The sequence below is a fragment of the Crocodylus siamensis genome, chromosome 10 (assembly GCF_052110815.1).
Source record: "Crocodylus siamensis isolate JL-2025a chromosome 10, ASM5211081v1, whole genome shotgun sequence".
In the NCBI taxonomy this organism is placed as follows: Eukaryota; Metazoa; Chordata; order Crocodylia; family Crocodylidae; genus Crocodylus; species Crocodylus siamensis.
This window is the reverse complement of record NC_143404.1, coordinates 9,409,496-9,421,064: the sequence shown is the minus strand read 5'-3', so window position 1 is coordinate 9,421,064 and position 11,569 is coordinate 9,409,496. Positions and strand designations below refer to the sequence as shown.

The 11,569-nt window shown below is 45.1% G+C and overlaps 1 protein-coding gene across 1 annotated transcript; it reads left to right on the top strand.

Annotated features, from left to right (window-relative positions):
* The first annotated feature begins 2,777 nt into the window (after positions 1-2,777).
* On the top strand, positions 2,778-11,371 carry CAMLG (calcium modulating ligand). The gene is made up of 4 exons (XM_090020393.1): positions 2,778-3,030; positions 5,544-6,001; positions 6,629-6,694; positions 8,545-11,371. The coding sequence occupies exons 1-4, from the start codon at positions 2,889-2,891 to the stop codon at positions 8,734-8,736; spliced, it is 858 nt and encodes a 285-aa protein (XP_089876519.1). The 5' UTR covers positions 2,778-2,888; the 3' UTR covers positions 8,737-11,371.
* Positions 11,372-11,569: the final 198 nt, after the last annotated feature.

Here is an 11,569-nt window from a genome sequence, read left to right as displayed (position 1 = left end):
GCCAACTAGACATCGAGCCGTGGATTATTACCTTGTAAGCCTGATGATTCAGCCAGTTTTCTATCCACTTTACAGTCCATTTATTCAACCCATATTTCCTTACCTTGCTTGCAAGAATGTTGTGGAAGACCATATCAAAAGCCTTGCTAAAGTCAAGGTATATCATGTTCACAGCTCTTTCTGCAGAGCCAGAGCCAGAGCCAGAGCCAGTGCCAGTGCCAGTGCCAGTCTTCTTATTGTAGAAAGTAATCAGATTGGTCAGGCATAATCTGCCTTTGGTGAATCCATGCTGTCTGTTTCTAATCACGTTCTCCTTCAAGTGCTTTTGAACAGATTCCCTGAGGACCTGCATCATGATTTGTCCAGGGACTGAGGTGAGGCTGACCTGTCTGCAGTTCCCTGGATCCCCTTCCTTCCCTTTCTTAAAGATGGGCACTATGTTTGTCCTTTTCCAATTGGCCAGGACCTCTCCCACTTGCCATGAGTTTTCAGAGATGATGGGTAGAGGCTCTGCAATCACATCAGCAAGTATCTGATGTTTACCAGTTTAGTTTATCAGTGGACTTGGTTGCTGCTGCTTACTGACTGTGGTTCTCAGGAATGGATCAAAATTATATGGAATATTCCTTTAAAATACCATTTAGTTAGAGTAATTTGTTTTGTGATGGTATGTACTGCCTTTCATTTCAAAGGATCGAAATGTACTTCACTATCCAGACACAGCTGGAGCTGCCTCTGGATGAAATTAATTGCTTGTACAACAGCGGCACTTAGAGCTAGTCAGAAAACTTCTGCCTTTATTAAGTTACTTCAAAAAAAAAATCCTGGAACTGTTTGTTCAAAACAGCTGGAGCTTGACAACCTTTTGCTAAACACAAGGCCTGGCTCTGAGGGAACCCTTTTTTTTATTCTGAATCAGTCTGCTACAGGATCAGGGACTGAGCTATAACACCTCTGGGATATGATCACGCTCAGTGGATCTGCCCTAGAAACAAGTAACCTGGAAACCCCCAGGCCCCGTTGTAGGGGCAAATTGCATGGCACAGTGCGGCAAGAACCCTGGTGTCTGGAATAACACTTGTAATCCCCTCACCACCCAGGGCTGGGGTTAAGCATCAAGGGATGGGGCCACTCCAAGCCCAGGAAAGCTAGACCCAGAGGGCACATCTACACGTGCATTAACGTGCTTTACTTAGCGTGCATTAAATCTAGTACCTTCTTTGTGAAGTTCTAGAAAAATGTGCATTAGCTTATCATAACGCTAATGAACTAAGAGTAGGGTTTTTAGTGACACTGTAATGCACATTAGCTTATTTTAATGTGCATTAACTAAAGAACACTTTTTTGTAGTGATGCTTTAATGTCCATTAAAGTAGGCTATTGCGCATGTGTAGATATGCCCAGAGAGCTTTGCTGGTTCCTAGGAGGGAACGTGGGAAAGAGGAGCTGCAAGGGTGAGCCATGTTGCCCAGAGAAGGGAGGAGGCCTTGCTCCTTGATATGTTGCATGCACCATTGAAAGAGGCCCCAAGTAGATTGTGGAGGAGCCTGGTCTGAGTGCAGCTGGGAGAAGGATTGGCTTCCCCACTGAAGAGACCCCAGCAGAGAGGGACTCTGGCTGCTGTGACACAGCAGGGCCTGAGTGAGTTGCACTGAAAAGGCTGCAGAAGTGATGCAGTGTAACTGCGAGCAGTGAAATTCCTTGTGCCATCAGAAACAGCTGGGGCTGTGCACAAGGTGAAGAGTCTCTCCCTGAAGGGTCCTTGTGAGACTGGAGTTGGTGTTTTAGGTTGCACTTTTGAGAGGGGTCCTTTGGTGATCAGGTTTCCATGCTTTGCTGTGTGAATGCTTCTGTGTGTAAATAATATAACACACCTGTTTGTACCCTCTTGTTAAACGGTGATACTTTTGGGGAAATGGTGTTGGTGCTGAGACACACCCGCACCCTCTTGCAAGAAGGGGCACAGACATAGATTTCATAGACATTAGGGCTGGAAGGGACCTCGACAGATCATCGAGTCCAGCCCCCTGGCCCAGGGGCAGGAAGTCAGCTAGGGTCAAAGGATCCCAGCAAGATGTGTCCAAATGTTTCTTGAATAAGTCTAAAGTAGGTGCACCTCTGGAGGGAGTCTATTCCAGGCCTTGGGGGCTCGGACAGTAAAGAAGTTCTTCCTTATGTCCAGCCTAAAATGGTCCTGGAGGAATTTGTGACCATTGGTCCTTGTTATCCCTTGGGGCGCTCTGATGAATAGGCCTTCCCCCAGATCCCGATGCACACCCCTTATGTCAGGGATGGGCAAAATGTGGCTCGGGCCAGATGCGGCCCGCCAGGCCAGTCTATCTGGCCCACGGGGCACCTAAAAAATTTAGAAAATTAAAATGTATCTGCCCCGGCTGCCTGTCATGCCGCCCTCGATGGCTTGGCAAAACTCAGTAAATGGCCCTCTGCCCAAAATAACTGCCTGCCCCTGCCTTACCTGCTTATAGAAGGCCGATGCACACCCCTTACACACTTATATAAGACTTATATGAAGCTGCAAACATTTAAAGCATCAGGACCTTTTTTCTCAGGGGGAGCAGCCAGCGCAACCGGGCCAGAATCAAGCAAGGAGAAAAATCAATTGCAAAAATCTTCCTCCTCCTATAAGCGCCCTGCGCGGCCGGCAACACCACACGCGCCACCCTCCAGCCCCTGCTGGTGGGAGGGGCTGAGGCTCTGGGCCCGCCCCCGGGCGCGGGATGACGCTCTTCTCCCCTCCGCCAGGGCAGGGCAAGCTCCGCCCTTCCATGACGCCACGCGCGCCATGCTAGCTGAGGGCAGGCCGCGGCGCGTGCGCGGGCGGGCGGGCGGGCGGGCGGGCGGCGGGTCCGCTCCATTGTGCGGCGGCGATGGAGGCGGCGGCCGCGGGCGGCGGGGCCGGGGGGCAGTCGGCGTCCCAGCGCCGGGCCGAGCTGCGGCGGAGGAAGCTGCTGTTGAACTCGGAGGAGCGGATCAACCGGATCATGGGCTTCCACCGCCCCGCGGCCAAGGGTGAGGGCCGGTGGGGCCGGGCCGGGCCGGGGCCTAAACCGGTCGGCACCCTTCGGGGACTGCGCGCTATAAACAGTTTTCTTTTCTATTTGTAGACTCACTTTATCTCCTCGTGTCTCGACCGGCCTCCTGGAGACCCGTTGTCGCAGGTCCCTCAGCTTCCTTCTGTCTGTTTGATGTCTCCGTCCCTTCCCCCGGGTTTAACGGGAATAGCAAACGGGTTTAACGGGTGTTACTTCGGGCAGCTGGCAGTGCGGCTGGCTCGGAGCAACAGGGCCGAGTTGTAATATCGCAAGTAACGACTTCAGAGCAGACGGGCTAGGAAAGGGGCAGGGCAGTAGAGGGGAGGAGCGCGCCTTGCTCGCAGAGGGCCCGAGGCACCGGGGTGATATGGTAGTGATGCAGTGAGTGATCACAGGGGTGGTAAGGTGATCGTGATACAGTAGTGATATGGTTAGTAATCACAGGGGTAGTGATGTGGTGATGCGGTTAGCGATCACAGGTAGTGGTATGGTAGTGATCACAGCGGTGGTATTAGTGGTATGGTAGTGATGTGGCTGGCGATCACAGGGGGAGTGATACGGTTCCTCATCCATAAGGATTTGCCTTCAGAAAATAAAACATGATCTTATGGCGTGGGGAGGTATTGACTTGGAAAACAGAGCAGATGATACTTGGCGCTTTTGCAAATTTTTATTTTAAGATGAATCACTAGTTTCTCTGGTTCTCAGTAGACCCATTCATCAGATGCCCACTTCAGCAGCCATTTGAAGCTGAAGTGATGAGTATGGAGCCCTGAGGTCCCATCTCCCCGTTCCTTGCTCTCTCAACTAGATCTGCTACTGTTTCTCCCCAAGAAGCTGCTTATGTTAATGGCTGTTGCAGAGTTGTATGAAGTGCACAGTTTTTCTTTTCAACTTCTGTTACGTTTCATAGTGTCATAGTTTCTAGGGTCGGAAGGGACCTGAGCAGAACATCTAGTCCGACCCCCTGCCGTGGCAGGAAAGAGTACTGGGGTCAAACGACCCCAGCAAGATCTGCATCCAACCTCCTCTTAAACCCCCAGGGTAGGAGCCTGCACCACTTCTCTTGGAAGCTGGTTCCAGACCCTAGCCGCCCTGACCGTGAAGTCGCGCCTCCTGATATCTAACCTAAATCTACCCTCCACCAGCTTGTGACCGTTATTCCTGGTCACTCCTGGCAGTGCTCAGGGGAACAGTGACTCCCCCAATGCCTGCTGATCCCCCCTGACTAGTTTATAACAGGCCACAAGATCCCCCCTCAGCCTTCTCTTTTGGAGGCTGAACAGGTTCAGGTCCCGTTGCTTTATTTCATCTTTAAATTTTAACTGAAACAATCTTTTGAAATACCAAAAGCAAATTTTCTTTGTTATGACACATTGCTTAAAGTCATTTGCTGGCTATGGCTGTCATACAAAATTCCCCAGCAAACGTGCAGTTGATTAGAGATCATTTGTATTTCCAGAAAATTCTGTGATGAGAAGCAGTCTTGTAAGAGCTTTCAGATTTTAATTTTAAAGGGTATCTGTAAACCATGACTCAATCTGTTTTGAAATACACTGTTCTAAACTGCATTTCCCCCCTGATTTTAGTATCCATGCCTAGGGTGTCTGTGTTCTTTTCTGGTGGCTTCCCTTTTTCTGCCAAGTACAAGGTCATTCTCTGCAGGTGTAAGACTTCAGTTTTGCCATTGACTGGAGAGAGAAACAAGCCAAGATGTACTTCTCTGCTCCCTGTGGGCTGTCTGTTCCTTCTTCCTTTTATACAGTTGACCTGCTCTGAATTCTCTCCTTATGCAGTTGTCTGTGCTTGGTATAAACTGCTCCTATCTAAGAAGACTTTTTCTTTACTCTCCCCTCAAACCCAGAGCTCTCACTTAATTTTTCATAGCTGATTGACTTTAACTACTTCAACACCTGAGATAACATACAAACACCTGAAGAAAGCCTCTGCCCCACTTTTGACTAATACTACCCAACAAATAAAAGCATATAACTTATTTGGTGTGTTTGAAAGTGCCATATTGACTTATGTATCATAGCAGTTGTACAGTGGATTGGAGCCATTTGGGTTCCTATTGCAATTGAGAAATATCAGAAGACACTGTTGAGGTAACAGATTTTTCCTGATGAGGTTGCCTGTTTTATGGTTGGCTCTATGGTGTTCTTCATCTGGAGTTATGGTATAATTTACCAGCAGAAGCCAGGAATTCCTGAATTCTACCCCTACTTCTAATACAAAATTCTTCTCTTGCCTTGCATAAGTTGCTTATCCTTGGCCTCCATTTCTCTAGCTATAAAATGGGACTGCCAGTGCTCACATATCTACTGAATAGGCATTCATTATTTTTTAATTTAATATATTTATTGATTGTTAAGCTGTGGTTTCACACTCGTATTCGATGGATCAGCCTAGATGCCCAAAATACAGCAGGGGTTAGAGGTTGGTTTGAGCAGTGTGTAATGTATTCACTGTGTTGTTTATCCTCTTTAGATGATGATACTCTCTCAGAATCAAAACTTCAGCTTGAATTGGAGAAGTCCAATTCCCTCCCTGTTCCCTCAGTTTCAAAGCGAATTGTGCTGGGTGATGCTGTCTGTAGTCTGGCAGGAACAGCTGATCATGCAAGTGGCATTACGGAGCTCAAGGGAGACAAAAAGGACTTGTTCAGCAAAACTCCTGAGCTTGGTGGTGAGGGTCCCAGTGAGCTCCGGCATCGCAGCAGAGGGGAGTTGCCACCCGAACCTGCACAACGAGCACCACGACATGGGTTAGATCAGTACATCTCGAGATTTGATGAAGCAATGAAGCTAAGGAACCAGTTGATGAGTGAGAAGCCAAGTCAAGAGAATGGGAATGCAGGGGAGGAGTTTGATTCTTTTCGGATTTTTAGACTCGTGGGATGCGCCCTTCTTGCCATCGGAGTCCGAGCCTTTGTGTGCAAGCATTTGGTGAGTTACAGAAAACGATGCTTCACTGTGACCAGGCAAAACCCAGCCTAGTTGTTGCCAGTCTAGGCATGTCATATACTTGGCTCCAAGGATGACTAGATGCATAGAATGTGGCATATCAGTCCAGATGAATTGCTGGCTTTTCTTGAGGCTGGTAGTCCTCTCAGAATCAACACTATGTACTTAGTGCGGATGCTGTGTAGCAGCTGAGAGGAGTACAAACTCAAATCTTAGCCCCTGGAGACTGAGAACGTTAATTAGCACCAGAGTGCTCCAAACATCTGTTTACATCTCATCTAGTACAAAATGCCAACTCTTGAATCATAATTGGCTTTACAAAGTATTGCTGTATCTCTAGCAGTAATCACAGTCTAAGGTGTTGTGAACCCCCGCACCCATCTCAGTGAAGGATCAGGCCTGATAAGGAAGAGATTCATCTTCTAATTTAGCCATTATCTATTTAGATCAGTGTTATTTATAAACATAGCTGTCGTTTTCCATAGCTTTTCAGTGCAGCAGCTGAAATATTTTATTACAAATAAATGTCAGTTCCCTTGGAAGTGCAAATTACTGCGATTCCTCAATTTATCTGTTTGTCTAATTCATTATCTTATATTTTCTTCTCAGTCAATATTTGCTCCATTTCTTACTCTACAACTTGCCTACATGGGATTGTCCAAGTATTTTCCAAAGGTAAGCCCAGTGCCCGAACAAAACTCATTTTGGGTGCTTTCAGCTTCCGATTTTTGTGGGAATGTATTTGTGGTTAGGAAGGCCTAGGTCTTCCACAGACTATACTTTACAATACTACCCAGCACTTGAGTGTACTACAAATAGAGTCAGGTTCAATAGCTATCACTTGCAGTATGATACTTTGGCTCCCTTTTATTTGAAGTGAAAGGCACTTAATACCCTAGCTTTTAATCTTGGAGGACCTGAATCCAAATGTTCTTAAAAGTCTTGGGTGAAAATGAGTTTTGTGTTCTGATTTTTGTGCTTACTAAATATTTAGCTATAGCCCAGTAGGAAGCATTTACTTGGATTTTTCTTTGATTTGGTAGGATTTTACCTTCCATTTACACTGTACTTCTCTGCGGTTGCTGTTTTTAGGCTCCATCCATAGGCACTGTTCATGTCATGCTTGACCAAACAGAATGTTTCCCTCTCAGTGAAATGGGTCCTTGACCTTTGCTGCTCTGAACTCAGTTTTGGAGAAGTCTGAAATGTGGTGATTTTATTTATGCCTGTTACTTTCTGCTTCTCAACATGGTGAGATTATATCCCCTGCTTTATATTAATGGGATCGTATCACAAGTTAATCATAAAGAAGCAGCTGCTTGCTTGATGGTTTTTGTCGGTCTGCTTTGTAAAGTCAGGCAGAATAGTACTTCATAGCCATAGTTGAAAGAGAATATTTGCGTGTGAAAAGGAATAGTAGAGTCAGTGTAGCAAGTAGAATAAGTGAGAGTAGTAAATATGTAAGTAAAAACAGTGAACTTTCAAGTAATTATTTGATAGTGGTCTTCACAAGCTACCAGACCGCACACTAGGGTATTGGCCTCAGAATACCTGCACTAAGTTGTCTGCTAGCTAGAGCATTTCTCTTCGTTTCTGTGGTTCTCAAAATCAGTTTTTCAACCTTTTATATTTCAGAGGTAAGTCTCTGAATTGAAAGCAAATGGTAGTTATCTGTATACTCTATGTTTCAATGAGACTTTAAACCTCAGGCTGGCCTGCCTGTGTCTGGGCTAGTGGAAAGTAAAGCTTCCATGGGGAATCTTGAGAGGAGATGGCTGAATTCCTCTTCTTCCATTAAAAATTCTCTAATTGTTAATGTAGAGTGCCCTGATTTTGTTTGTTTACGCAGGTTATTCTGTTACTGGTATCCGTTTCATTATTTTGTTAAAATACATTGATGATTATGACTGTCATAATATTCATAAATTATTTACCTTTTTGTATAATGCGTAGTTGTGGTACTAAACTGTTCTGATTCAGAACACTTTGAAATGTCATATAGGTGAACACTGCAGTCACAAAAATGTGTTTTAAATGCAATGGGATATCAATTCAAAGGTAAAGGTCCCTTGACATAACTAAAACCATGGTCCATAACAAAATGAATAGGATTTTATGGCACAAAAACAGCCTACACGAAACATCCCTACCTGGCCTTCCACAAAAGTGTGTGCGTGCGTATATGTCCAGAAGTTATCTATATGTTTTAAAGCTCTGCTGGCAAAAATACAGTTCTTTACAGAAGAAACCAGTATGGATATGTGTGATGGTTTGCAACATGTCTATCCTGGCCTAACTGCACTGGTGAACCTTTTTGTAGACAGCTGATTAGGAGACCATCAGAACATGAATTCACACACATTTGTCACCAGTTCACACAATGATGTTAACTTCAAATGTTGGCTTGTCACTCAAAGTAGGGGGTAGTCCCCAGAGAAACTCGTTGGATTTAAAATGTATTTAGAAGTTATGACTTTTCATACCCTTAGTAGTCACTACTTTATTGTTTTGTTCTTTTTTTTCAGTGCGAGAAGAAAGTGAAAACTACGGTATTAACTGCTGCTCTTTTATTGTCGGGGATTCCTGCAGAAGTGATTAGTCGCTCCATGGACACCTATAGCAAAATGGGAGATGTCTTCACAGATCTTTGTGTCTACTTCTTTACTTTTATTTTCTGCCATGAACTGCTGGTGTTTTTTGGTTCTGATGCACCGTGAGGGCTTGTAGACCTCAAAGCAGCAGTTACACACATTTTTTGCATTCTGTATTCCTGTAACATCTGTGGATATGCAAACTGGTTTAGACCTTTAATTTAATTCTTATCTGTTGGAATGCTCGACAGGCATCTTAAAGTCACTCATTTGTGAATGGATAAACAGGGTTTCAGGGTGGGAGTGGTCTTAGTACAGTGTATTCAGCTATTGTTTCTGCACATGGCAAATGTGAAGAATAGAGTGCAAGTGTCAGTGATTGATTTCCTTTACTTGTTTAACTAGAAGACATCCTTCTTCCTCCACCCCTGACATCACTTGAATTGCTGCTCCCTTTTGGCTCTGCAGTGTGAGAGCACAAATGTGCTTTCATGAAGCCCATATGTATACACGTTGCAACTGGATACACGTAAGGACTGCTCTTCTGGTGTTGCTTCCATATTTAAAAAAAATCCATGACTAATATAAAATGAATCCTTACGTTCAGACTCTGAATGCTGAATAAAAAAGCCTGTGGCTTTTGCAGTGGGGTTGGCTGACACATGCCTCTTCATTGTCCTGTGGCTTGGAGCTCTCATCCTCTCTTGGTGCCATAAATTATTTGTTGCGCCGGTAACAGACTTCAAGTGAGGATTCTAGAGTGAGAAAAATCCTGTTGGCCTACAAATGCCATTAACTGTGAAGCAAGAAGGCATGTGTGCTGCTGGTCTCAGATGTTTCCATGAGCTCTTTAATCCTGGCCCTAATTTTACTCCGGCTTTCATGTACACCCTACTTGCGCTCTTCTTCTTTAGACAGTTCATTTTCTACAGTGAAAGCTGCACCCCATTCTCTCAAGCAGTTGCTTCAATAGTCATCAAATACAGCAGTTTTATTCAACTTTTAGTTAACAAGGGAACAATTTTTTTTCCTGGGTCTTTGCAAGGGTGCTTAAAACAATTTCAACTGACATCTATATTCTGTGTTTCTTTTCCTCTGTTTATAGAAAAAGACATTTGCATGTAAACAGGGCCTTAATTGCTTAGTTCTGCTCCTGCTGCTTAATAGTGCTGCTGCTCAATAGCCTAAATCCAGCCCTTGGTTAGCATTCAGCAGAGCTATTTATATGTTAACTGACTTGCTAATTCCTCTCTGCTACGTTTTGGTTTGAAGTCCCTCCAAATAAACCACAATAGGCATACTTATTCAAATCCTAAGTACTGAAACAAGCAAGGAACAAGAATTCTTATCACCATGTTATTCTGAGTTGATTTCCATATGAAGATCAATGTGTGGGTGTGGAGGGAGGGGTGGAAACTGACACCTTTTCTGGAGCAGATGTAGAAGCAGGGAGGAGGGATGGGGGCTCCCATGGCAGATGCCTTCTGCTCTCTAGGGGGGAGGGTAGCAGTCATTCTGCCCCCAGTCCAGCAGAAATCTGGCCTTAGTGGGGTGGTGTAAACTGGAACGGGCTATTTGAGGAGGGATCTCCATCAGCCAACCCTTCCCATTACCCATATTTGGATATTTGCTGCTACTGTATCTGAACCTGCTGTTATCCTTAACCTATTGTCTTCTGTATATTATTTATTTGAAGCATCCAGGTAGTCAGAAGTAGACTGACACCAGATTTTCAATTGGGAGGGGATGCCTGGTAATGTTGCTAACAGTTTTGCCTCCTATTTAATCTGGTTTGTGTTTCTCAAGTAAACAAGACTCTACTTGCTGCTGAATTTTTTTCCCCATTTAAAATAATCTGAAATATGACATCGTTGCACTCCTGAACCCAGGATCAGATCTCTTCTCTATGTCTGAAGCAAGGAACTTGTGTTCTAAATTATGGAAGATTGCTTTGTATCGCAGTTACTTTATGTGTCAACATCTAAGTGTAGATGTTTAAGGATAGATTGTGGGGAGGGGGGACAACCTGATTTAGGTCCATTGGCAGAAATGCTTGGGACAAAATTTCAGCAGATGCTGATAGTTGAGATTCTAGCTATGGTTGAAATGTGAAGATTATTCTCAGAAATGATACATGACTTGACTTCCAGGATTATTTATCTGAATTAGCAAGTGTTGCAGAAATGCAGTGTAGCACTAGGGAGGGTGCAGAAAAAGCACAGGTTAATAATATATCACCTTTTAAAGGGCCCCCCTATCTTTATTAAACTTAACAAAGCATTTTGATTTATACTCGTGTTTATTTTTGCAGTCTGCCCTGCTCTTTTTGCTTTCCTTTAACTCTGAAATGGCCAAGCAGATCATTTCTCAGGTGGCCTGAAATACAATAGGCAGACAAGGGCCTTTGGGTGAATATAGAAGATATATGCACCCAAAGGACCTTGTCTGCCGATGTCCTGAGACCAACACGACTACAACTGACACCCCTGAAATATAATATGGAGCTTTTGAGCTGAAAGGATACTTTGTCCAGACAGGAGCAGATAGGGCCAGGGGTCGCCTGCAACCCGTGGCTCTCGACTTGAACGACGCACGGGGTTGCCGGGGCAAATCATCCGCGATCCAGAAACGGATCTCCTTCATCCTGCCTTCGATTTGCACCCCCTCCTCCCCTTCCCTTTTGCTCACGCACGTACATGTATCGGACGTTTATTTCTACAGCGGTTGTTTTCTATTAAATTTATTAAAATGTCATTTGTTACTCTCTGTTGCCGTTTAATTTGCTCGGGGGTGGGGGAGGGACCCGCTTGCTCCTTTATTTCATTTCTGTTTTGAGGGGGCTCCTCGGTAACCGTCCGTTTGCAGACCCCTGCCCCGCCAGGGGCCCAGGTTCACATGTCTCCGGGGGGGGGGGGGTTGGCGCTGGGGCCGAGCCCGGAGCGCCCAGCGGGCTGCGGGG